The 21,664-nt window shown below is 48.5% G+C and overlaps 1 protein-coding gene across 4 annotated transcripts in view; it reads left to right on the top strand.

The window, feature by feature from the left end:
• The window catches only part of Ptpn3 (protein tyrosine phosphatase, non-receptor type 3), a 163,529-nt gene that overhangs the window by 46,788 nt on the left and 95,077 nt on the right, over positions 1–21,664 (top strand). For 2 of the 4 annotated variants that reach the window (XM_023722944.1, XM_023722943.1), the window contains exon 1: positions 66–241. The exons of the other annotated variants lie outside the window; for them this stretch is intronic. In XM_023722944.1, the coding sequence (XP_023578712.1) occupies positions 157–241 (85 nt within the window). In that variant the 5' untranslated portion in view covers positions 66–156. Of the gene's footprint in view, positions 1–65; positions 242–21,664 lie in introns of those variants that run through there. 4 annotated transcript variants of the gene reach the window in all.

Genomic DNA, 21,664 nt, shown 5'->3' with positions numbered 1-21,664 from the left:
TGAGCTGCGGCCGAGCCCTGGCCGGCGCCCTGGAGCCCCGCGCCTCCGCGACCCGGACTGCGGGCACCAAGGGGCGCACAGCCGGCGGCTGGGTCGAGCCGCTCGCGGTGGCCGGACCTCGGTTCCCGGGGTGAATCCGCCTCTCTGCTTTCAAAGATGGCATTTCCTGGGCCTGGCACGAACTCCAGCGCCAATAAATCCTCCCCATTCCGCGGGCGGGCGATAAGGAATGATTTATCAGGTAACTGCGGTGAGACAGCTGCAGTGGGGAGGGAGGGGGTGTATGTGAGAGCGCCTAGCTCCCCGGAAATTCCCGTTTTCTGACCACTTAAACTTACTGAGAAGTTGCTGTTGCCTTAAAAATTCATGGGGAAGTTGAGACAACTTGACACCTGGGTTTTCCGAGGTGGTGGAAAGAGCCTGAGGCTGGGAAACTGGAGACCTCCGTTCAAGTTGGGCACCTTTATGCCAGCTGGTGACTTTGCGCGAGTCTTTTAACCTCGCTGAGCCTCCACTTCCTCCCCTGCAAACAGCCGGTAATAATGCCCACCTCGCTAGGTTGTTGGTGGATTAAGTGGGATAAATTATGTGGAGGTGTTTGGCTCTGTGCCCGGCACAAAGCAAGCAAGCAGTTGGCGTGATGTGAATTTAATTCATTTAGAGACCCTCGTGACTCCCATTTCACCAGGAAATTAGAATTAGGAAAGCGTCTTCAGGGCCTGCTTTTGTGCCCAGGAGAACTTCTGCTGTAGGCAGAGGCTTTGGAAAAACAAATCAGCTGAATTGTAATCAGAGAGCACCTTCTTTAGAGGCAGCTTTATGTGTTCAGAAACTCCAGAAGTTGGCAGTTCGGCTTCACTTACACAAGAGCTGTAAAGCTTGGGTAGGAAGATTTCTGTGTTTCCCAGACCTGATTTTAAGTGATTATTTGGATTAAAGTTTGTCAGCTTCACACAGTTGACATTTAGGTCTGATAATTCTTTGTCCCTTCGTGCATTGTAGGATTCCTTGGTCTCTGTTCTTCAGAGTACAGTACAGTCCCTCTCCCCTAGTAGTGCCAACCAGAAACGCCCCCAGCTTATCAGCCCCTACCATGTTTCTGCTCCTTTAGAATCACCAATTTAGATAATTTCAGCACTCTGTCATTAGTCTGGGTTGTTTGCGAATTTTCTCTTGTACTTTTGTAATAATACTCTACTTTTGCCTCCCCTGACAGCTGTAGAGAGTGCACGTATCATCTCTAATTTTTACAACTTCCTCTCTGAGATGGTGTTACTGCCATTTTACAGTTGAGGAAATTGAGGCTTTGAGTAGCTGGCTACACAGTGCCTGGCATGCTAGGGGAGTAGCCTGAGTCTTCTAGTTCCTTAGGTCTTTTTCTTCGCCATCAAGGGACTCTTTGATGTATAGAGACTCACGTAGATGACTTTCCTGATGATTAAATCAAGATGTAGAGCATATTGGCAGCTGGAAACCTTTCTGAGATTGACTAGTTGAAAATTAACAACAGTAAGCTATTATCTGACAGAGAGTAGGCTGTTCTAGTTAAATATTCTAGTTTATAGCATGCTCCCATAAATCTCACATACAGTTAATGGAATACCAATTTGCAGAAAATCAGAGTAGAATAAACCATGCCTAATACTTCGTATTGATCCTGCATGGTCTCTGATGATTTGTCTTCTCCTAAAAAGGACTCTCATATACAAATTAGACATTAGCTAGGGCATGCAAAAAGGTCAAGTTCCTGAAGGCATTTGGGAGTAGCTGAGGCTGCCGTTGAGCAAGCATTTACTGAGCTGCTTCTGTGTGCAGGTGCAGTGTGGGGTGGGAATGCTGAATGGGTTGCTCAGGGTAACTGGGTGAGCCATCCTTCCCATCCTGCCAGGGGTCAGTCGTAGGATGGGTCCTCAGACAGCTTGAGGCAAGAGATAAGGACCAGGTGACCTTGAGGCAATTCAGGTTCCCACAGTGCATCATCTTACCATGCCAGAGGTTCTCTGGTAGCTTTTAACATTCTCATCTATGTTTTAGGGACTTGGTCACAGAGAAAAGGTCATGGAAAGTCTTATCCTGGAAAGATGTTGGGTAATTGGTAATTGGTGTCAGGATGGCAACCAGCTCTCAACTGTTGCCTGTGAACTGGGAATTTAATTACAGTGCTATTACCCCCTCTTCCCATCCCTGTGCAGATGAGCTAGAAAAGATAGTGTGACCTGAACTTTAGGGCCAAGCACACAAGGAATGTTGTTTTCTAGAATGGATATCATCTGACAGAGGAGTCCCAGCTTTGGGAATTGGAGACAAGAAGATATGGTATCTTCCTCTCCCCCAACACACAGGCACTGCAGCAGGTTAGGAGGAGACCAGTGATTTGTAATTCCTTTTCCTTTACCCAAGAGACCTCCTCTTGTCTGTAATCCCCATGCTTACTGTCCTGCCATCAGACAGTGAGTTCTTGGAAAGCAGGACTGACGCCTCATCTTTCCTAGGGTCGCCTCATCTCTCCTAGGGTCGTAGGGGCTGGAATGCCAGAGGTGCTGCGCTCAGCATGTTCTCTGTCCTGGCTTGGCCCTGACTCAGGGCAGCTCACCAGCCTTAGGCTCTTCTTTGCAACTTGAACGCAAATGGGGTGGGGCCGGGTCATGTCCATAATATTCTTTTCTGGGCCCAGCAAACCTCAAGCTCTGATCTGACAGGTGTCTCCTTTCCTGCATCTGACAGGAAGACTTATTCTGATCTGGCTGTGGCTTTTTTTTTATGTATTTGGTACAGGGTCTCACTACACAGCTGGAACTCATAGTTATCCTCCTGTTTTCAGCCTTCCCTCCCCTGTGATAGGTTCTGTCCCTAGTATAAATTGCTACAATCATTATGGTAGTCATCTAATATGGCTGATGCCCTTAAAACAAAAGCCCATCCTACCCCAAGACCACCTCCCCTTCTTCAACTCAGCCCAAGTAGTTGTAGGAGTAATTTCCTTCTACCTTTCCAGCCGCCTCAGGGAGGACCCCCAATCGGCTCCCTCAGGTATCGAAACACCCCCTCCAAACTCCACCCCTGGCAGAAGGTCATAAAAGCGCAGCATCCCTCTGTTCCAAAGGATGAGAAAATTCCTCATTCTTCCCCACATTCTCGCCCACGTCCTCAAAGAAAATAAAGACACTTTTTTTTTTCTTCTGCTTGTTTCTCTGCTGCGCCAAGAACCTGCACCCAGCACTGGGATTACAGGTGTGCGCCGTAACACCTGGTCTCGTGGCCAGCTCATCATGCCTGGGGGTGGGGCCAGGGACCAAACCCCACCCTCTGCACTTGCCTGAAAGCGTGATTAGTCCACCGAGTTATCTCACCAGGCTTTTTTTATTTTTTATTTTTTTTACTTCCAAGACCCAGAAATCTTGCATTTCCAGAGCTTCTGCTTATGCTTGTATCAGAAGCCTTCTTGCACTTTCTAGGTTAACTAGTTACTCAAGACCAGCTGTGAGTACAGATTAAACAGCAAACTCAGACATTTGTTGAGTTTTCTGCTGTATATTAGGCTCTAGGGCTGCAGAAAGGACCCTGTCTTGGATTCATGGCACAGTTAGACAATCTCTCTCTCTCTCTCTCTCTCTCTCTCTCTCTCTCTCTCTCTCTCTCTCCAAAACATCCGTTTTCTATTCATCTAATAGCTGCTCTAAAAGGGATTAAGCCAAATGCAAAAATACTAAATGAAGCAACTGCTCATCCTGAGGGGCATCCAGAAATACCCTAAGGAGTAGTTGACATTTACAGTACACCTTGAAGATAGAGAAGACACTGGGGTACATAAGATGACAAGAACAGGGGCATGAAAAGACCTTGTGTATTGTAGGCATGCTGACTCTTTTCTTTAAAGAGAAGGTCTTGCTATATGTCCAGACTGGCTCAAGAGCTGCCATCGCCTTAGCCTCCCAAGTAGCTGGGATGGCAGGTGCACTCAGGCCCAGACTCTTGGTGTGCAACAGCGCAGGACTCCCTCCTGCACTTGGGGCACCCTAGCAGGTCTGACTGGGGCCAGGCCTTAGCCAGGGCAGGGCTAAATGCTAATTCTTTTTATCTTCCCCATTTGAGAGTGATGCCTCTGGCTGGCCTTTGAGGCTGAAGGAACTTCTGCCAGGGACACCTTGGAGACTTGTTTGACTTGAGTGTAGTCTTTGCTGGCAGCCCGGCACAGTTGTGAATGCTTTCCTAACATTAACTTACCTGTGTGTGCCTCACTGCTTGGTAGGTAGCAGGGGCAGAGCTTATCTGCCCTGCATGCATCCCTGTGTGTGTGACATTCTGATCATGGGGCAGCCACTGCTGGCTGGAGTTGACATCTTCTGTGGAGAAGCAGCCCCGACTGAGCATGTGAGAGTGCTGAGTGCTGTGGATTTTTCTCTTTGACCTTCTTTCCTTCAGGGGGCCAGCAGCTCTCTACTGTCTGCATTTTCTGCACCAAAGACTGAGATCTGTAGCCTGAGAAAGAAAGAAAACGCGTTGCCGCTTTGTGCAAGAGGAGGTTTGAGAGGTGTTTGGATGCAGAGAGAGTGGAATTTTTGAGACATTTTAATGGTTTATGTGGAAAGTTAGGACAGAGGATTTGCAGTTGGGATGGTCCTGGAAAATTCAGGTCCCATGACTTACTGTCGGGACACGCAAGCTTTCAGTAAATGTTTATGCAGCATGTAGTTTGGAGTGACTTTCTGTAGTTAGCCTCTGGGTCCCCACAAGGGAACAGTTGGTGCTTTCTGGCCTCTGCCTGTTGCTGGTCTCCAGCCCCATTGTACAGATGCAGTGAGAAAACTGAGGCTCTGAGAGCTGATAGAGACCCAAAGGCACAGTGCTTAGAAGCTAGGATTTCAATCCGAAAAACCACATCTGCCTGTGGACAGGTGACTTATCTGTCAAGTAAAGGTCATTGCAGAACCAGTTTTCTGTAAATTGCCTTTGAAACCAGCTAAGGGCCCACTACAGTTTCACAGAGGGTCCTTTCCCTTTGGGGCTAGACCCCTGGCCCCCCGGACAAGCACTTTGGGCTGCTGGGTCACTATAGGGGCTGTATACTGGCCCACTCTGAGACTCAGAATTGCTGGAAGGGCCAAGTGGTGGGATGCAGGGTCACAAAGGGACCCCTGCCTGGCTGGGTGCCATGCACGGGCAGGGCCCTTGCCTTGGCCATGGGGTGTGGAGACCTGGCTTCTGCACCTGCTGCCCTCAGAATAGTTGGCCTCAGGAGCAGGCCCAGAGGTGCTCGGTGAGAGGCGGCAGCCAGCGCTGTCAGCTGCCCCTGAACACTAGCATAGCAAGCCTGCAGAGGCAGCGGTGGCTGCCCTACCTAACCCTCCCTCCCCAGGTCTTATTGCCAAGTGTTTATGTTGTGTTTGTAGAAAATGAAAATGTCCCAGAGCAGCAGAAGAATGTTAATGGTGCTTCTGGAGGCAGCTGTCGCCGTGCCCACCATGCTCAGTCGTGGCCTCCAGTGCCCTGTCACCCTTCCAGTCTGTTCCCTACTCTGCTGCTCTTAGAGTAAAACCTGCAGGAACCTCCTTGGGATCTCCCTCAGATGCGCTTCGGGCCCAGGCTCCCCCCAGCCCTGTCTTGCTGTGTTCCTGCCAGGAAACTGTCTTCCTCTGTGGTGTCCTCCACAGGGTTGCACTGTATGCTGTAAGTGCCAGGGCCACCAGGGTGCCCTCCTGCATTAGCACCTGTCTCCACAGCTACCCTGTAAGACCTCCAAACGCAGGATCTAGCCCATTCCCTCACTCTTGCTCGCTTGTTCTCACTTTCTGTCTCTCTCTCTCTCTCTGTTCCTCTGTCTCTGACTCTTTCTCAGATTTCTTCAAGCTTTTCTTTTTTTCTTTCAGCATTTTATCTGACCTAGTTCAGACTTACTGAAAAGTACAAGAACAGAACAAAGAACTTCCATGTCCTCTTCACCTAGATTTCTTCCAGCTTACCACTATGTCCTGTTTATTTTAGCCTCCTCAGTGTATGCTTTTTACCAAACTATTTAAGGATCATTAATAAGCTCTTTCTTTCTTTTCTTTTCTTTTTTTTTTTTTTTTTTTTTTTTCAGAAGTGGGGATTGAACTCAGGCCCTTGCGCTTGCCAGGCAAGCGCTTATTCTCCTGAGCCATCTCCCCAGCCCCAATAAGCTCTTTCTTTCCCCCTTAGAGTATTTTCTAAAAGCAGTGGCAATCTCTTAAATACAGTACAGATTTCAGGGCCACAGAATTAATGTTGTTATGATGCTATTACCTAATCTATAGATCCTGCCACGTATCTCAGTGATGCCTTTTTTGCAGCAAAGGAAATCCATAGCCATGTGTTGCGTTATCTTGTCTTCTTAGTCTCTAGTTTTCTCAGCCCTGCTTTGGCCTTCACGACCTCTGCAGGGGTTGGACTTCACCAGTCAGTTGTTTTGTCACACAGCCCTTACTCTGGGAGTGTTTTCACTCACTGTTGTGTCTCCGGTACCTGGATCTTCAAACACACTCAGTAAATATTTGTTGAATGAGGCGAAAGTGAAATAGAAAGAGGTGGACAGAAAAGAGTCATCGGGGTTTCTAACTTTCCCCACCTCTGCCCTTTTCTTTGCGGGGAACTGTTGATATTTTTTGCAATCATACTGGAAATAGGCTTGAATCCTGCTATTTTTATAACAATATTTGCACCCCCAAAAGAAGTCATAAGACCAGAAGCCTGCTGCCTCTGCAGGTATATAAGCAGGTGCCGACTGACAGCTTGGGAGGGAGGTGGAGAGGCAGATGGAACGTTTGATGAGAGCCGAGACTCACCCCAGAGGCTTCTCCCAACCCCAGGCAGTCTTCTCCAATTGCACCTCTTAACTTTGCAGGCTTAGGGCCCAAGAATAAAGTAGCTACAATTTATCATGTAAACCAGAACATTTTGAGAACAAATGGTGGTGCTTTTATTAAATTTGTCTCATTGCAGGCTTCAGCTGGGCGAGCCCGGGGCAGGTGAGGACATATGGTCACCATACCTGAGCGAGTGTAGCTTTGAGGTCGAGGTTCGTGCCCAGGGCACTAACCTGGAAACCTCCCCAGCACTAGGAATCCTATACCGGCGTGAAGATAAAATTGGCCAATGGCCTTGGCAGCACCAGTTTTTATGCCTTTGACCCTGTGCCTCAGTGGCCGTCTGCCCCCAGGTGTGCCCCTCCCTATCTTGCTCCCACCGCGCCGGCCTCTTTAAATTTGGTGCTTGCCTCTCTGTGTTTTTTTTTCCTGTATGAGAAAATGGAAGAACCTGGAGCTTCACATCCAAGCTAGGTGAGGGAGGGTGGGACCGGTGTGCAGTAGATGCACGTGGGGGAAGGCAGCAAGCTGACCAGGCCTAAATGGAAGTTGAGAGCCGGGGTATGTAAGCAGTGTAGGGCAGGAGGCTCGTGTCCTTATCCTCTCCCCCTAGTACTCCTAGTCCCCTTCCAGCTCTAGTTCTAGGATCAGGACTCAGTCACCAGCCTTTGGCAGAGGCAGGAAAGCATGTAGTATCAGGGACCTAGGCCCAAGGGCAAGGGCATTAGGTACAGACAGGGCTTTGGAGCCAAGGCATGAAACCAGCCTCTAAGGATGCTAGTAACAGGGCCACCACAGACATTTATCCTGAAGTCTGGATTCATTACTTCAGGTAGGCAGAGACTGGGCACCATGTGGCTCTGGGCTCAATCCAGGCTGTCAGGCTCTTTTTTGGCCCAGAAGAAAACCCCCCTTTAGCTTCTTGGGTTAAGAAATGTGTGGCAGGATGAAAATGTGAAGAAATAGAGCTGTTTTCTAGGAATTAGCCCTGTCATGTGGACTCCCTCGGAGCGGGGGAGAGGGGTTGTGTTTTTATAACTCTAAGCATCAGTGGCTTTCATGGAGAAGCAAGTTAATGAAGGGTGTTCCAATTCTTCAACTGCAAAGTACTCGCCCTGATGCACACTAGAAGAACTTTCTAGTTAACCATACTGTTAGATTTTACTATTTTAAAATGCACCTTTCCACACACAAATACATAAAAGCATTTAGTTCAGGGTCAGTTTTTTACAGTAGAGTTTCACACACTGTCAAAACTGAAAGAGACTTAGATCCTTACCTGTTGCCTCTCATCACAGGTGAGGAAACTGAGGCCGTGAAAGGAATATAACATGCTTGAGGCCACACAGTCAGTAGCAGAACAGGGGCTGGTTCCCACATCTTAACCATTGCCAAGCTCCAGATCCTGAGTGTGTTTATAGCTCTCATCTAAGTGAGTATATCAGAGAAGCTCTATATTTTTATTAATTTCTTAATGCCCTTTGGCATTTCTCTTACTATAAAACAAGGTGTAATGGTATCGAAGCATCTCTTGTGAAATATGCATAGCTTAGAATTTACCATTGAACCATTTTTAGGTGTATGGCTTGGTAGCGGTAAGTGCATTCACGCTGTTGGCCGCTCACTGCCACTGTCTCTCTGCATCTTGGAAAATGGAGACTGTATACCATGAAAGGACAATGGCACATCCCTGCCTCCTCCCGCTGCTGGCAGGCACCATGCTGCTTTCTGTCTCTATGAATTTGTTCTTCTGTGTCTGAATCACATGGAATAGTGTCTGACAGTCACCTGTATGATAGTATGTGTCAGAATTCCTGCGAAAGGTTGACTAACATCCATTGCTTGTATGTGGTATGTTTCCTTTACCCACTAACGGACACTTGGGTTGCTTCTCTCTTAGTTCTTGTCAGAATGCTTCCATAAGTGTGGGTGCACAGGAAGAGGTAGTTTTGGTGAACTTGCTACTTTGTGTGGAATGCTGAGGCATTTGTACTAGTCTTGTCTACTGTCAGCAGTCACCACATAACCCCACCTCTGCTTGACCGACACTCACTTTGACGTGATGGCCAGGCCTGCTCACTAAAGACCGAGGGTCAGTTCTCAGATGTCAGCACCTTGGGTCTCTGTGTGTGTGGCCATTCAGAAGTTGCTGTTCACCCCAGGGCTTCTGTAAGGTAGTTCTTCCTGCTCACCCCACTTTTTTTTTTTCCAGAACTGGGGATTGAACTCAGGCCCTTGCACTTGCCAGGGAAGCACTTATTCCACTGAGCCATCTCCCCGGCCCCTCACCCTACTTTGGTTCATCCTCTGCTGTCAATTTCTTTATGCTCTACTGTCCAGCAGGACTTCCTGAGAGAACTGACCTAGCTCCATTGTCAGAAGCCGCCAGCTCAGTGCCATCCACCTGGCCATCTGGGTTTCTCTGGTCCTGTGTTCATTGCTTCTGAACATCTCCCGCATATCCCCAAGGTCTCCCTTGCATGTCCAGAGCACAGCTCATTACCTTCTGCCTTAGCAGTACCCTCTCCATCAGTGATGGCTTTCCAGCCTGGGAACACCAAGGTCATCAGTCTCTGTCCCCCCGCTCCCCTCGCTTTGGGCAGGTCCTACTTGTACTCTCTCAGCAATCCCTCCTCCAGGATTTCTGCTCTCCTCAGCTGACTTTTGCATATTTTCCCCATATGCCTCTTCCTTTGCCTACTGTCACCAGTAGTGAGGGTGTACCCCTTCTGTGCCACCAGAAACTGCTCCCCTGAGAAACACCTGGGTCACCTAGTCTCTGCGGGCGGTGTGTAGCTGGGCTCCATGCTCCCAGCTTTCCGCAACCCCGCAGACCTTTCCTTGGAGCTAGGGCTTCCCAAGCTTCCAGGTTCAAATGGAGACAAACATTCAGTGGGCCGGAGTGGGCGCCCAGCTGTCCCCAGGTGGTGCTGATACAGTGTACAGGGAGCCGCAGGCAGGGCAGCAGGATTTGGGTGGAGCTGCATTTCATGAAGCGCTGCACGCCTGTTTCCATTCTATTGATAGTGCAAGAATTTTTAAGTTTTGTGTTCTACTTTTAACATTTCCTGTTTTTGTTTTGAGTTTTTGTTTTCTTTTGTTTGAGACAGGGTCTCACTGTGTAGTTCAGGCTGGCCTGGACTCACTATGTAGCCCAGGCTGGTCTTGAACTCACAACAGTCCACCTGGCTCAGTCTCCTGAGTGGTGGGGTTATTAGTGTTACACCTGGGCCCAGCTTAACATTTTCTGTTTTTTGTAAAGTTATGTTTTCAATCATAAAGGCTTATTCTTTGTTGCATAATTATTTGCTACTGAAAGAATTTTCAGAGATAAGAAAGGCTTCTGTTTTCTTAAGAGTGCCAGGATGAGAGTGAAGGGGCTGGGGAAATGGCTCAGTGGGATAAGCACTTCCCTGGCAAGTGCAAGGGCCAGAGTTCAATCCCCGGTTGCACCAAAAAAAAAAAAAAAAAAAAAAAAAAAAAAATGATGGGAGTGAGGGTCTCAGGAAAGCTGTTTCTTTGAAAGAGACTCCCTTTAGTGAGCTACTACAGACTGTCTCTATCTGTGTCTGTTTGTCTCTGTCTCTTTGTGCCTATGTCTGGCTGTCTGTTTTACACAGACTCACTAAATTGCTAAGTTGCCCAGGCTGGACTCAGATTCACGATCTTCCCATCTCAGCCTACCAGACAGCCAGGACTAAAGGCGTGCACCCCCACACTAAGCATTCAGCCCTGTCCCACAGGAGGCATCAAGTGGGGAGAGATGCTTCTTAGACTGTTGGTGATAGGAGACATGTCAGGTCCTCCCTGGAACAGATGAGTACGGGGTCGTGGTTTGTGCTAGGAACGCTGGGTGTGGCAGGGGAGCCGGGCCATGTAAGGTGCCGCTGAGTGGTGGAAGAGGTGCCGTGCCTTGGTGAGGGGCACACCAGGTCCATCTCATGCAGTGGAGCTAACTGACGGGGCGAGAATTTGCCATTGTGGAGGTGTCCCTGGAGCTGAGCTTGGGCCTCACTGGGAAGGGCAGGTCTTGTGTGAGGTTAAGTGGGCAGTATATGCAACCCCACACCCTGTGGAGTGTGACAGCATGAGCCCCGTGGGAGGTTGGGAGCAAGTTCCCAGAGGTGGGGAATCAGGTCTGTACATGAGGAGACAGGACAGATGGCAGGGAAAGCTGTTGGCAATCTTGACCAGCCTGCTGCAGAAACTTTGCTGTCCCCCTGTCATTTTGAGTTAGTCATTGAAGGCTTCACCTGTTAGCCTTTCCTTCCTCTTCATCCCTTCTAGGACCTGGCCAGATGATTGTTTCCCAAAAGTTCCACCCCAGGGTTCCTTCCCAGGGTCAGGGATTTTCCCGGTAGACCGGGGGCATGGAGCTCGGCACTGTCTCTCAGCACCGAGGCCGTCTCTGGACCCGCACTCATTCACCAGGTGACCCAGACTGCGCCCCCTTGTGTCTCAATTCCCCGTTCACACACGGGAACCCTGCTGGCACCCACTGCACCAGGTCCAGTGCCCATTCCATGCTGACACAGTGGCACAGATAATTATTCAGCAGTGCTGGTTGTCAGCCACTGCCCAACTTGTGCCATTGGTCTGCAGCTGGAGCCAGCAGTGAAAGAGGAGGGGAGAGCTGTGGTTTGCCCGTGCTGCCTGGTGGGCTGAGGTGGTCGTGTGTGCCTGTGCATGGGCACTTGGAGGCTGCGGGTGGGTCATCCCGTGGATATCACAGGCTCTGGAAGACGGCAGGAGGTAACGGGAAGAAGCCGAAGACCCAAGGGGAGCGGGAGTTGGTGGGAAGCAGAGCCTCTCCCCCTTCTCTGTGCATACAAGATGCATTCACTTCTCAGGTCTGGGGTGAAGCCTGAGGGTCCGTACTCCTAGCAGGCTCTCAGTGATACCGCTGCTGGTACAGAGACCATACTTCAAGTGACAGTGGTACAGAACATGACTGATGGTGGGGAGGTGTGTGGACAGGCATATTGGACCACACTTTATATATATAGTGTTTTTCTTGTTTATACATACCGATGATAAAATTTAATTTGTAAGTTAGGCCTAGTAAAAGATCGTCTCGGTTATTTTTCTCTTGTTGGTAGGACAAAATACCTGACACCCAAAATTAAGGAAGACAAGGTTTTTTTAGCTCACAGTTTGTGGAGATTTCAGTCCTTGATCAGCTGGCTCCAAGGCAGAGCGGCACATGGTGGAGGGCAGCTGTTCATGGTGGGAGAAAACTGCAAAGCAGCAAAACAAAAAGCGAAGAGCAGCAGCAGAGAGAGCAAACCTCTTTCCCTTTTTGTACTGCATTCAGGCTGTCTGCCACAGGGCCCATGTAGCACCAGGCCCATAATTCCCGCAGCACTCACAGCCATGATGTCAGCATTGGGTCATGAATTCATCACAAACTCTAGAAGGCCGCCCCATGAGGACACGAGGCTTGGGGGATGTCAGACATCTATACCCAAATCCTAACAGAGATGAACAACTGAAAATAAAACAGGACAACTGTAACATATGCACAGTAGGAGTTATTTAGAACTTAAGGACTGAGGGTTAGGGGTGCAGCTCAGTGGCATGGTGCTTAGTAGGAGTGTGCAAGGCCCTGGGTTATTTCAATCTTCACTGCAAAACAAAAAATTTATGAAGTGTTTGTTTCTGGCATTTTCCACTTCACATTTTCTGACCTAATTAACTGCTGGTTATAAACTGTGGAGAGCCAAATACCTGATGTGCTGTTTTAAACCCTGAGACTTCAGCTCACTCCATGAGCTGGACCTGGTGTGGAGTCTGGTGGGTTCAGCTGGAGTCGTCTTGTGAGTGATGACAAGTGTGAGGGCACTAGTAGGAGGTCCCCCCCCCCCAAGAGTGTGTGGATCAGTGTGGAGTGATTTGATCTGATTGGTTGATACTCCATCCTTCCAGGACACCTACACTGTCCTTTACAAGTGGCTGCCTTCTGTCCCAGGGTAGGCTGTGGTCACAACTTGGACAATATCCTGGCAGCCAGTGGCACACTCCTGGAATGCCTCAGCACGGAAAGGTGGTTGTTTCTGTCCCTGAGAGGCTTTGAGTTGCCAGAGACCTGGGACCTTACCTGGCCAGGAACCCAGCTCCTCCTGGCCAACGCAGAGGCTCTGTAAAGGTCCAAGGTATGACCAGGAGAGAGGAAATGAAGGATTCAAAAGCTCCTCTGATCAAAAGGAAGCGGCAGAGTGCAGCACTGAGTCTGGGATCGGTGGGTCTGCAGGGCCTCAGGTGAAGGCATCACGAAGTACCCTCCAAGACTGAAAGTGCTCAGGAGTTGCACGGGCAAATGCAAGTTGTAATCAAGGAGCCATCACGTGGAGCTGAGAGCCAAGAACAGTCTGCTTTGCTTCTGCTGTCTGGAGGACGGAGGCCTGGGGCCCAGTTTGCAGCCAGCAGAGGGTCAGGAATTCTCCTCCAGCTACCTGGGCCTCAGGGCGCAGGGCACTTCTTCAGCAGGCTGTGTGGGAGCAGCGCTTGGGCTGCAGGACAGCCCTCTAAGGTACACTTAGCCCTCAGGGAGCCGCGGACCTACGTGCACTGCTGCCTGTCCACCAAGAGGAAGCGCAGTCCCAGGGAGGCTCAGTCAGCCATAGTTGCAGGCCTGGGAGGTTCAGGAGGTGGCCCAGCCTGCCCTGGCCAGGGTGCTTCTAGGGAAGCAGTGGCTGCAGCTGTGCTTAAGTCCCCCCATCGAAGGGTGGGGAGGACTTCAGGTGGACCCCGATGCCCAGTGAGAGGAGGAAGGGCCAGGGAAGGAAGCGTTGAACAGTTAAACCCTGGGCCTAGAATGAATGCATTAGGTGACCCCTTTAAAAAACAAAAAAAGTTTTCCCAGTTCCATTTTCTTTAAACTCATTCTTGTGCATTGTAGAAAAATCACGTCTATTTTGATTTTATAATCCGAGTTTTAAAAGTCCAATTTTCCATTCATTGTGACGTCATCCTGGAGCTCCCGTGGCTGTCTTGTGGCTCACTTAGGTGGCAGTTGTTTTTAATTTTCGGTATGATACAAAACCATTGCAGATAGACTTCATTTTGGTCTGACTGTATCCCAGTGGTGGAATTGGTGGCCTTGACTCTTGTCCGTCTGCCCCAGCGAGGCTGCGAAGGCCGGCCTGCACCTTGCGTGCATTCATTGACAGTCATTGCTGTGTGCTTTTCACAAGCATTTAGTAACTGCTTGTGGTAGAGCCTTCATTTCTTTATGGCCCAGTCAGCATAGGACCTGCTGCCTGTGTTTTGGGCTTGATGGTTAGGCCACACTTGATACCCAGGGCGTCCCTGCACTTGTCACAGTCCAGAAGCCCAGGCCAGCCTGTGGGTGCAGAAATCAATGCGAGTATTCTGAAGGCCACGGAAGCGAGGGCGTGCTTGCTCATGTGCGTGGAGCTGTCCCTTACCAGCACCCTGAAGGCCGACATGCCCTTCCTCGTTTTGTGCAGGTATCCGCATGATCACTTATGTACCGTGCCAGGTGCTGTGTGCCATAGGACTGCACTTATGGAGCCTATATTCTAGTGGAGGGTACAGATGTGGGGAGTGGAATGAGACAGGCGGCAGAGTTAATATGGCTAATATGCCCAGTAGCTGTAAATGCTAAGGTGAAAAATAGGGAAGGGAGTGAGGGAGAGCACCAGCTGAGGAAAGGTGTGCTGGGCAGAGGGAATGGAGGGCGGGAATACCTGACAGGGAACAGGCCCTGCGAGGCTGGGGACAGTTGGCCTGTGTGGCCAAACAGACTGAACGTGCAGGGGCGGGGGTGTGATGAGTGCAGACCGGGAGCAGGGCCCAGCTGAGTCATGCGCGCCCTTGTGCAGGGAGGGAGCTCCAAGGCCCAGGTTCACACCGCCCACCTGTGTCCACTTGTTTGGAGTTTGGGAACTGGAGGGCCCCACCTGCTACTTGGAGCAATCGAACTAAGCTCATTTATTTTTATTGCTTATGTATGTAGGAGATCACTGAGACAGTTTGCCAGGCAAGGCCCTGGGAGTTGAAGCCTGGTCCCAGAGAAACCCTTGTCTCTTCCTGCCCAGCAGTTTATTTTTCCAGGAGACCAGAAAGAACGCATGGAGCTTTCTGGCACAGGGACACTCTGTCCTGGCATCACTGAGGGATGCTTGTTTGATCTTGTGTCCGTTTAGCTTAGCTAATAGAAATGTACAAGTGCTGTTGTGGCAAAGCATTCAGTCTTGGGTATGTTTAGCCTTCAGATTCACCTCATCCAGCTGTGAGTGGTCTTCAGTTGTCCTAAGAAGCGGGGTGGAGAAAGCTGATGATTGATTTTTTTTTTCCTACCTGCCGTGGGTGCCTCCCAGCAGTTTATCCCACAATAAATTATTGGCCACCTACTGGGTCCTGGGTACCAGGCCCCTGCTTACATCATGGGGCTGGTCCTCGACAACCCAGATCACCCTTCATGTGCAGGGGTGGGAGCTCTGCCTCTCACTGCCTCTGAAAACAAACTCAGAACAGATCAGCGACCTACATCTAAGTGCTGAAACCATAAATTCACAGAAAAAAACAGGGACAAGTGTTCATCCCCTCAGATTTACCAGCAGATTCTTGGAGATGACACCAAAAGCACAATGAGCAAGAGAAAAATGAGCCTTCATCAAAATTATTATTTTTTGCGGTACTGGGGATTGACTTCATCAAAGTTAAAACATTGCTGCATGAAAGGACGTTATCAAGAAAGTGAAAAGCAATCTACAGAATGGGAGAAGATATTTCCAGTCGCAGAGCTAGTAAAAGTGTAATGTTCAGAATTTGAAGAATTCCTAAAATCTGAGCAACCCAAATAGAAATATGTACATCTTCAAAATGGACAGAGGACATGAATAGACATTTCTTGAATATGTATAAATGGCCAATAAGCACAGGTGAAGGCGCTGCAGGTTATAAGTCTTCATATACAATCCTAAGCCATATACGACACCATGCCATACCTATTGGAATGGCTATAATTTACAAGTAAATGTTAGAGTGTGGGAAAATGGGAAACCTCGTATATTGCTGGTGGAAATCTGAATTGGTGCAGCCTCTGTAGGAAGGTTTAGTGGCTCCTGCAAAGCTAGATGTGGAATTATGTGCGGCCTAGCACTTCCGCCCCCAGGTATATACGTGAGAGAATCAAGCGCACGAAATTAAACAAGACTCTTGAACATTGATTTCAATCACCGTACCATTCACAGCAGCCAGAAAGTGAAACTAGCCCAAATGTCCTGCAACAGATGTATGGAATGTTGTGTAGCCACAAGCGGTACAGTTTGGATGCATGCTAAAACATACAAGAACCTTGAAAACACAGCACGACACAGCCCTAAGCCAGACCCAAAGGGACAGCTATTTCACGATTCTACTTCTACGAGATGCCTGGAAAAGGCAAATACACAAAGACGGAAAAGGTAGAAGTTGTCAGCGGTTGGAGGAGGGGTGAGAGTGGCTGCTTACTGGGTACAGAGTTTATGTTTGGGGTGATGAAAATTTTCTGAAAATAGGTAGTGGTGGTGGTGCCCAGTGATATATGTAAATAGAATCGATGCCACAGAGTTGTACTGGTAAGATGGTTAAAATGGCAAAGTTTTTGTACTATGTGTGCTTAATAAAATACAACAATTTGTAAAATGAAGTGGGTGTATCTGGGAGGAGCTTGGCTTTGTCAGGAGCCCCTCAGTTTGGATCTCCCTCTGCTGTTGGGTTTTGTCAGAGACATGCAGGGTGAGGGTGACCTCGTGTGTTGAATCTGTTTTCTTCTCATGTGTCAGTGGAGTATAAAGTCAGGTGACAGGTGTCACAGACCATGGGAGGTCTTGGAGGACTCCTTCCCATTGCCTTAATTCCATCCTTTCCGGGGTAAAAGATTGTCCCACTTGTTAAGAAAAGTAGAAATCAGAAACTTAGATGCTTGTGCCAAAGTTATCAATGGCCTGTTCGTCTGTTTTGCTGTTTTTGTCTGAGCCCCTTTCCTCTGTTGCCCCCTCATCTTTGGTGGCTTTGCCCTAGAGCAGGGTTCCTGGGCCCCACATCCCTGATGTTTGTGCTTGCCCTTGGTCACGTGCTACTGCCTCCTTCTCTGGGTTTACTGTTGAGTTCTTTTGAAATCTGACCTCTTCTAATTAGAAGTCACCTGAGCACTCAGCCAGGGTTATATGTACCAACTTGAAATACTTGAAAAACCATAAGAAAAAAGTGATGTGTTTAAAGTATCAGGACAAATGTTGGACTGTGATAATGCACAAGAGCAGGATAGGTAATTGTGCAGGCATCATAACTACTAAACACATGTCCTGAACGAGTCATCCTTCAGTGCCTCAAAGCATACACTTTGCAGCCAGCCACTGACCTGTTGAGCTGCTCTGTTCCCACGAGGGTCTGCTCCCAGAGTGCTCAGAGCCCACTTGCTTTTGTATCACCATCCAGGTAGATTCTACACTGCCCCAGCATTTTTTTTTTTAATGTTTTCCACCTCCTCAGGCCTGGAGCCAGCACTGCATGTGGTGCCAGGATCAAACCCTGGTCCCTGTGCTTGCCTAAGCAGGCACTTAGTCCACTGAGCTATCTTGACAGCCCTTGCCCAAACATCTTGACTGCTAATTTAAATGTTGTGAGGCTACTGAGGATCCTTTCAGGGCCCCAGACACACCCAGGGTGTTCCTCAGTTTATCTGTTACTTGTACCCCATGACTGTCTTTTCTTTTTTTTTTTTTTTTTTTTTTTTTCATGTATTTGGTTGTTGCTGGGTCTCACTATGCAGCTCGGATGCATTGTGATCCTCCTGCTTTCAGCTTCCCCAGCGTTGGGATTACAGGTATGCTCCACTATGCCTGGACTCTGGCCAGCTCTGCCTGCCCTGGGGGTGGGGCTGGCACAGCATGTTGTGCCAAGGATTGAACCACAGTCCCTGCACTTCGCCTAAGCTTGCCTAAGCAGATGCTTTACACCACTGAGCTATCTCACTAGGTTTTCCCACCACCCCCCATGACTATCTTTATCAGATCATTGGTTTAAAAACCATCCTGTGAGACAGGGCGTGGTGGTGCATGCCTGTAATCCCAGCACTGGGGATGCTGAAAACAGGAGGGTCACTAGGAATCCGAGCTGCATAGTGAGACCCTGTACCAAATACATTTAAAAAAAAAAAATCCTGTGTAACCAGGTGTGCTGATACATACCTGTAATCCCAGCCCCCAGGAGGCTGAGGCAAGACAACTACAAGTTGGAGACCAACCTGAGATACATAGTGAATGCAACACCTACCTGCACCAATAGTCAGACCCAGTTTCCAAACGAACAAACAAACAAAACCCTCAGGTATACCTCCAAAGAGAGCCAGCAAGGGGCTGGTTGAGCCCAAGTTCATTGGGAAGCCCACCTTCCTAGGGGCCAGAAGTGGGCCTTACACAGGAGGGAGGTACCATCAGAGGCCCTCTGACTGAGGCTGTATGTGCCATGCCAGCCCCGTACTCTGGACCTCCCTAGAAAAGCGTCACTGGTCACAGGGTAGGAAGATCCCAAGGTCAAACCCAGGGCCTGGCTTCAGGAAACAGGGCCCCTCCTGCTCTCAGGCTACTAATGATTAACCCAGGATCTCCCTGGTCAGGCTAGAAGGGCCTTTAGACAGCAGGTGATGCACTCCAGCCCTTGCCTTTGGCAAAAGTGAGAGGAAGTCACTTTACTCGATTTTCTCAATTCCCAAAGGAACTTATTCACATTTAAACATTTCTGAAATCGCCATGCCTTTCATAATCAAAGGGTACTTTGGAAGTCCTGTTTCTTTAAAATAATCTTTCCAAAATACCTACTAAATCAGCTGTGTCATCTTACAGTGGAGGGAATACGGTAATAAATACCCAAGTCATTACTCAGGTTTCTAATGTTGCAGAATTAATTAGGGGGAAAGAAGGTTTTCTGGATCATTTCCTTTGAAAGAGGAAATTTACCTACATGGGAGACTCAGGGAGTGTTTATAATTATTATCTCAAAAGGGTAAGAATATACCTGTCGTCAGTGAATTGCTAAGAGTAGTGATTAGTGAGGGGCTGGTTTTTTTACCCCCAGTGAATTATGTGTAATTCACCTTTCCCCTAGTTGTATGGGTCGAGAGACTCACTTGGGAGGTGTGATGCCGGGAACCACACTGGAGCTTGTCTCGCCCCTGGAGTTTGACTGTGCCCTAAGGGTTCCTTGTGAATCTGATCTACCGGTCTGCAAGTTCAGCGCGGCAGTGCTGTCAGCAGGCCCTGTCCAGGTCACTGGTGTCAGGAGGGAGGCGTGGGAAAGCATTTGGAAAACTCTGAAGCCCTCTGGGACCTGTGGTTGCTCATTGGGCCAGAAGTCCTGGGATGGGAACGGTGCAGGGATGCAGGAAAAGGATGGGTGGAAAGCAGTAGGTGTCTCTAGTGGACCAGGTTTCTACTGTGTTGGATATGATGTTGCTGCTTCTCAGAAATGTTTACAGCTGCAGAAACCAAGACTTAGAAAGTCTGTGTGTCCGGGGTCATGGCAGAGAGGTACTAGAACACAGCCTTGACTCTGTTCTTCAGACGTCCGATTAGTCTTGGCCTAGTGAGACCCCTGGCCTCCCGGAGCTTCCAGGCAAAGATCCAAGTCTCCAGTTGTTCCTGCAGTCAGTGCGTGGGTCTTGTTGATCCCTATAGTCTGATCCCCTAGATCACAGACGGCCTCAGTCCAAGTAAGGGCAGCAATAGCAATTTCTTTTTTTAAGAGTTTACATTTTCATTATTTTTAGCAGCAGCTACATATTTTTTTCCTATTTTTATATTATATATTATTTTACCATATATATTTTATATATGATGTTTTTATATGCATACACATTTCAGTTATTCCTGTTATTTTGTTTAGCATAGTGTCATGCCTTGTGTAAGTTGTTTTTGTTTTTGTTTTTTTTTTTTTTTTTTTTTGTATGTATTTAGGACAGGGTCTACAGGGTCTCACTACCCAGCTCGGACTCATAGTGAGCCTCCTGTTTTCAGCCTCCCAAGCGCTGGGATTATAGGCATGCACCACCATGCCCAGTCTCAAATCATTGTCTCAGCACACCCTGGGGGCAGGGCCAGCGGGGCAGGCTGGGAATTGAACCCCTGGGCCCTGTGTCTGCCTAAGCAGGAGCTTTAATCCTTTAAGCTATCTGGCTGGCCTTATGTCAGTCTTTTTATAGTTTTTGTCCATTGATTTATTTTTTTATTTTTTTTTTACCATGTTGTATTAGACACAAAACCCTGGAAATGCGAGTAGTCAGTATAAAAATATGTCTTATCTTAGTTTCTAGAGTTGCTGGCACCCAGCAGGACTGGTGTGTACCCAGCGTAACCCAAGGCGGCCTGCTGGATTGAAACCTTCCAGACAGGAGTTGGAGAGCTCTTGTGGGCTCGCAGGTAGGAAAGCCAGCCAGGGCGCAGCAGATCAGTGGCTTCCCAGGCAGATGAGAAGCGAATAAGGGGGTGTTATCTTTGGGTGGTGGTGTAGAGGCATGGCTGTAGGCGTGTGAGTATTTGTCTGTGTTTCCTTGATAAAATTATGGCAAGAGCCACTAATAGGGAAGATTGGGTTTCTCTGGATGGCTGCAGAGTGTTGGCAGAGCGTTGCCTGGCGGGATGGTCCACTTGCGAGATTCCAGCCTCTTGGCTGCGATTAGCACATCTCAAACCTTTCAGAGTGACTTTAGCTGTTTTCTTTTCTGAAGTCGGCTGCTGGTGTGAGCTGTAAAGGGGTGGAGGTGGAGCCTAAGATAGAAATATGGCCTGACACCCAAATGGGTGTGTGTTCCTGAGGCAAATATTAACACAGTATTTTTGTAAAGTTTGTGAGACTTGATTCCCACCCATGTAAAGTAAATGTATTCCATCCTGTTTTCCAGTCTGTTTGGAGCCTGATGGGCCCATTCAGAGAGAAAAGAAAAAGAGGCTGGTTGGTTAATTTTAGGTAGAATCTGTTAAATGTTGAACATCTCCCATTGGCCTTTGGAGCTGTATATGTTGCTTTTTGTCTCTTTGTGTTTTCTAATCCCGTTTTTTCATCTGATGGGCCATTTTAGGGTTTTCTAAGAATGATGTATCCGTGTAGTTTTATTTCCCATGAGGAATCCGGGTAGGAAATCTGATTTTGCAGTGTTGGGTTGGGCGTGGCTCACACGCACAGAAATAGAGCTTGGTACTTCTGAATCAGAGGCTGCCTGAATCAGAGACTGCGGTGGAGCCTCTGTCCTGGAAGCCTGGTGTTCGTTTGCCCCACCTCCTGCAGTTGTCACTTTGCCTTCTGCAGCCTTCTCAGCAGGGGTCTTGTAGCAGCTTTGCTTGATTGCCTCTAGTGATGTAGAGCTCCCTGCTGTCCACTATTTGTGTTGCCTGTTCGAAAGCTCCTTCTTCTGAAGAGAAGTCTGTTTATCCTCCATCCTAGGAACCCTTGAGGCCACAACAAATAAATATATAAAGTCTAATGATGGCTGCTAATTTGCATTCTCATTCTGTCCACTGCTTAAAACATCATTGGAAGGGCCAGGGAGAAGGCTCAGTAGGATAAGCGCTTGACTGGAAAATGCAAGGATCTGAGTTCAATCCCCGGTTCCGCAAAAAAAAAAAAATCATTGGAAAGCCAGGAAATCTCCCTTCTCTTACAGATAAGGAAAAAATCCATACCTTCCAAAAAATCCATATCTTACAGATAAAGAAACTGAGTCCCAGAGGGTATGCAGTCAGACAGTCTGTCTCTCTGTCTCTCTCTCTGTCTCTCTCTCTGTCTCTCTCTCTGTCTCTCTCTCTCTCTCTCTCTCTCTCTCTCTCTCTCTCTCTCTCTCT

Source organism: Octodon degus, unplaced genomic scaffold, assembly GCF_000260255.1.
Source record: "Octodon degus isolate 3935 unplaced genomic scaffold, OctDeg1.0 scaffold00094, whole genome shotgun sequence".
In the NCBI taxonomy this organism is placed as follows: Eukaryota; Metazoa; Chordata; class Mammalia; order Rodentia; family Octodontidae; genus Octodon; species Octodon degus.
This window is presented reverse-complemented; position numbering and strand designations above follow the sequence as displayed.